General features: G+C 37.9%; 1 protein-coding gene across 1 annotated transcript; it reads left to right on the top strand.

Moving 5' to 3' along the window:
• Window positions 1-468: 468 nt before the first annotated feature.
• On the top strand, window positions 469-1,421 carry LOC114200261 (olfactory receptor 2T27-like). The gene is given in 2 exon segments (XM_028092319.1): window positions 469-1,159; window positions 1,162-1,421. Coding segments are annotated over 2 exon segments (951 nt in total).
• Window positions 1,422-2,636: the final 1,215 nt, after the last annotated feature.

Consider the following 2,636-nt stretch of genomic DNA (forward strand, 5'->3'; position numbering starts at 1 on the left):
GTATTTTCCACACTGTAAGATTATGTTTTAGCAAAAATAAATAAATGAAGACAAAAGTATTTTTTTCTTAATGAATGAATGAATGAATACTCGAGCAAATGGCATAAAGTTGTTTCACCATTACCTCTAAGTTTAAGAGTAATAGCAAATCAAGTATATCATCCTTCAGTGAGTGATTGTATGGTGTGGTGTACACAATTCTTCTAAGGATGTTCTTCCAGGAAGTTGAAATTTTTGAGATTCATGAATGAGGTGGGTCATCCTTAGGGCCCAAAGTAAAGACTAATTTCCAAAGCAACTTATAATCTAAAACATTAGAAAAAGGGGGAAATCACATAGTGAGATGTGATTGATTGGTCTTGATTTTGTCCATGGCTGTATCACAATGTTTTAAACCAACCAACTATTTATCTTCTGTGCCCAACTTTTCCTCTCATATCCATGTCTTTTAGTGTAACCTACAGAGCTATGGAGTGGGGCAATTATTCCATGTATGCTGACTTTGTTCTAGGGTTGATCGGTAAAACCCATTTTCCCTGGCTTCTCTTTGCCCTCATCCTTTTGGTCTTTGTCATCTCCATAACCAGCAACACCATCATGATCATTCTCATCCACATGGACTCCCGCCTCCACACCCCCATGTACTACTTGCTCAGCCAACTCTCCCTCATGGATATCTTGTACATTTCTACCATTGTGCCAAAGATGCTGGTTGACCAGACTGTGGGCCAGAGGGCCATATCCTTTGCAGGATGCACTGCTCAGCACTTCATTTACTTGACCTTGGCAGGGGCTGAGTTTTTCCTCCTAGGACTCATGTCCTATGACTGCTATGTAGCCATCTGCAACCCTTTGTGCTATCTTGTCCTCATAAGCCAAAAGGTCTGTTTGTTGATTGTTGTGGCATCCTGGCTGGGGCGGGGGGCCATAGATGGCTTCCTTTTCACTCCAGTGACCATGCAGTTCCCTTTCTGTGCCTCTCGAGAAATCAACCACTGCTTCTGTGAGGTTCCTGCCCTTCTGAAGCTCTCCTGTACTGACACACCAACTTATGAGACAGCCGTGTATGTCTGCTGCATCATGATGCTCCTCATCCCTCTCTCTGTCATCTCAGCCTCTTATACAAGGATTCTCATCACTGTTTATAGGATGAGTGAAGCACAGGGAGGCAAAAGGCAGTAGCCACTTGCTCCTCACACATGGTGGTTGTCAGCCTCTTCTATGGTGCCGCCACATACACCTATGTGCTGCCTCATTCTTACCATACCCCTGATAAGGACAAGGCTGTTTCTGCCTTCTATACTATCCTCACTCCTTTGCTCAACCCACTCATCTACAGTCTCAGAAACAAAGATGTTATGGGGGCTCTAAAGAAAGCTCTGGGCAGGTGTTTGTCCTCAGGAAGTGTATCCACCTTCTAAAGAAATTGAATTTGCCTCTTGTGATTTGAAGAAAAGAATACAAAACTTTATCATTACCTTAGGATTTGCATATTGGAAACTTAAGTCATTCACATGACAGCAAGCAAAGGTGGAGTATTCTTGGGATTTGGAAAGCTGACTGTGTGATTTTGAGAAGATTTTTTGAAAAGTATAAGGGTTCTGAACAGTGGATGGCTTGAGATGGAGTGGGAATAAAGTTGGGTTTTCAGTAGTCCCCTGTCTGCTTTCTACAAAGCATGCATGCCATTGGAAACATGCAGTTGTCCGTTTCTTACAATGGTCAGTTATGGCAAAGGAAATGCTCATCTTCAGCTATTCCTCTGATTTCTCCACCATAGTTTCTCTCTTAGACACTTGACAAATTGACCACTTCAAAGAAACCAACTGTCCAAATATTGTTTTGATTGTATTTCAAATGTTATTTCAATCTCTACAAATGATGTTTTTGCTATTCCATATTTAATTCAATCAAGCCAATACTGGCATCATTATTTCTTGAAAAAAAATGGTGTGACTCTATGTAATTGATTTTCTCAACTAAATCTCATCAAAATGGCTTATAAACATAATGGCACAAATCAAATTTTGGAGGAGGCCAACAATTTTATTTTTCTCCCCTTAAAGTTTTATTAAAATCAAAGAACAATGAATTAAATGTTTAAAAAATGTGTTTTTGAGGGATTGGTAAACATGGATTGCTGCTACGTTTTCTATCCCTCCTTACCTCAAACTCTTAATGATATCATTTAAAAGGAACAACCAAGGCAATTTGAAATAACATCTTTCTCACTGTGTTTAAGTTGTCTGATGGCCTAACATTTTATTTTTAACAATTCTTATACAAAAGAATGGGACTCTTTTGACAGCTAAAGGTTGATTTATTCTTTTGGAAATTAATATACTTATTCAATTATTGTTACTCACTTTTTGTATTTTCATATATTTTTAAATTTAGCCTAATTTATTTAATTATTTTAATAATTGTACATTAACCAGTATTCTTCTGAGGTAGAGAAAATTATTTGTATCTCCTCTTTCATTATTCTCCTTACTTGACAAAACTCATTCTATTTTAAGTTCTCTTCCTTTCCAACTTCCTGCTTTCATATCTTAGAGTTTACTTATCTTCTCTTTCATTATCTATGAAGAAAATATTTTGCAACACAAAGAACAGCTTGTGATTATATAAGAGCT

This window comes from Eumetopias jubatus, unplaced genomic scaffold (genome assembly GCF_037043125.1).
Source record: "Eumetopias jubatus isolate StellerSeaLion01/CBP00866 unplaced genomic scaffold, mEumJub1_p1.0 scaffold_5, whole genome shotgun sequence".
Lineage (NCBI taxonomy): Eukaryota > Metazoa > Chordata > Mammalia > Carnivora > Otariidae > Eumetopias > Eumetopias jubatus.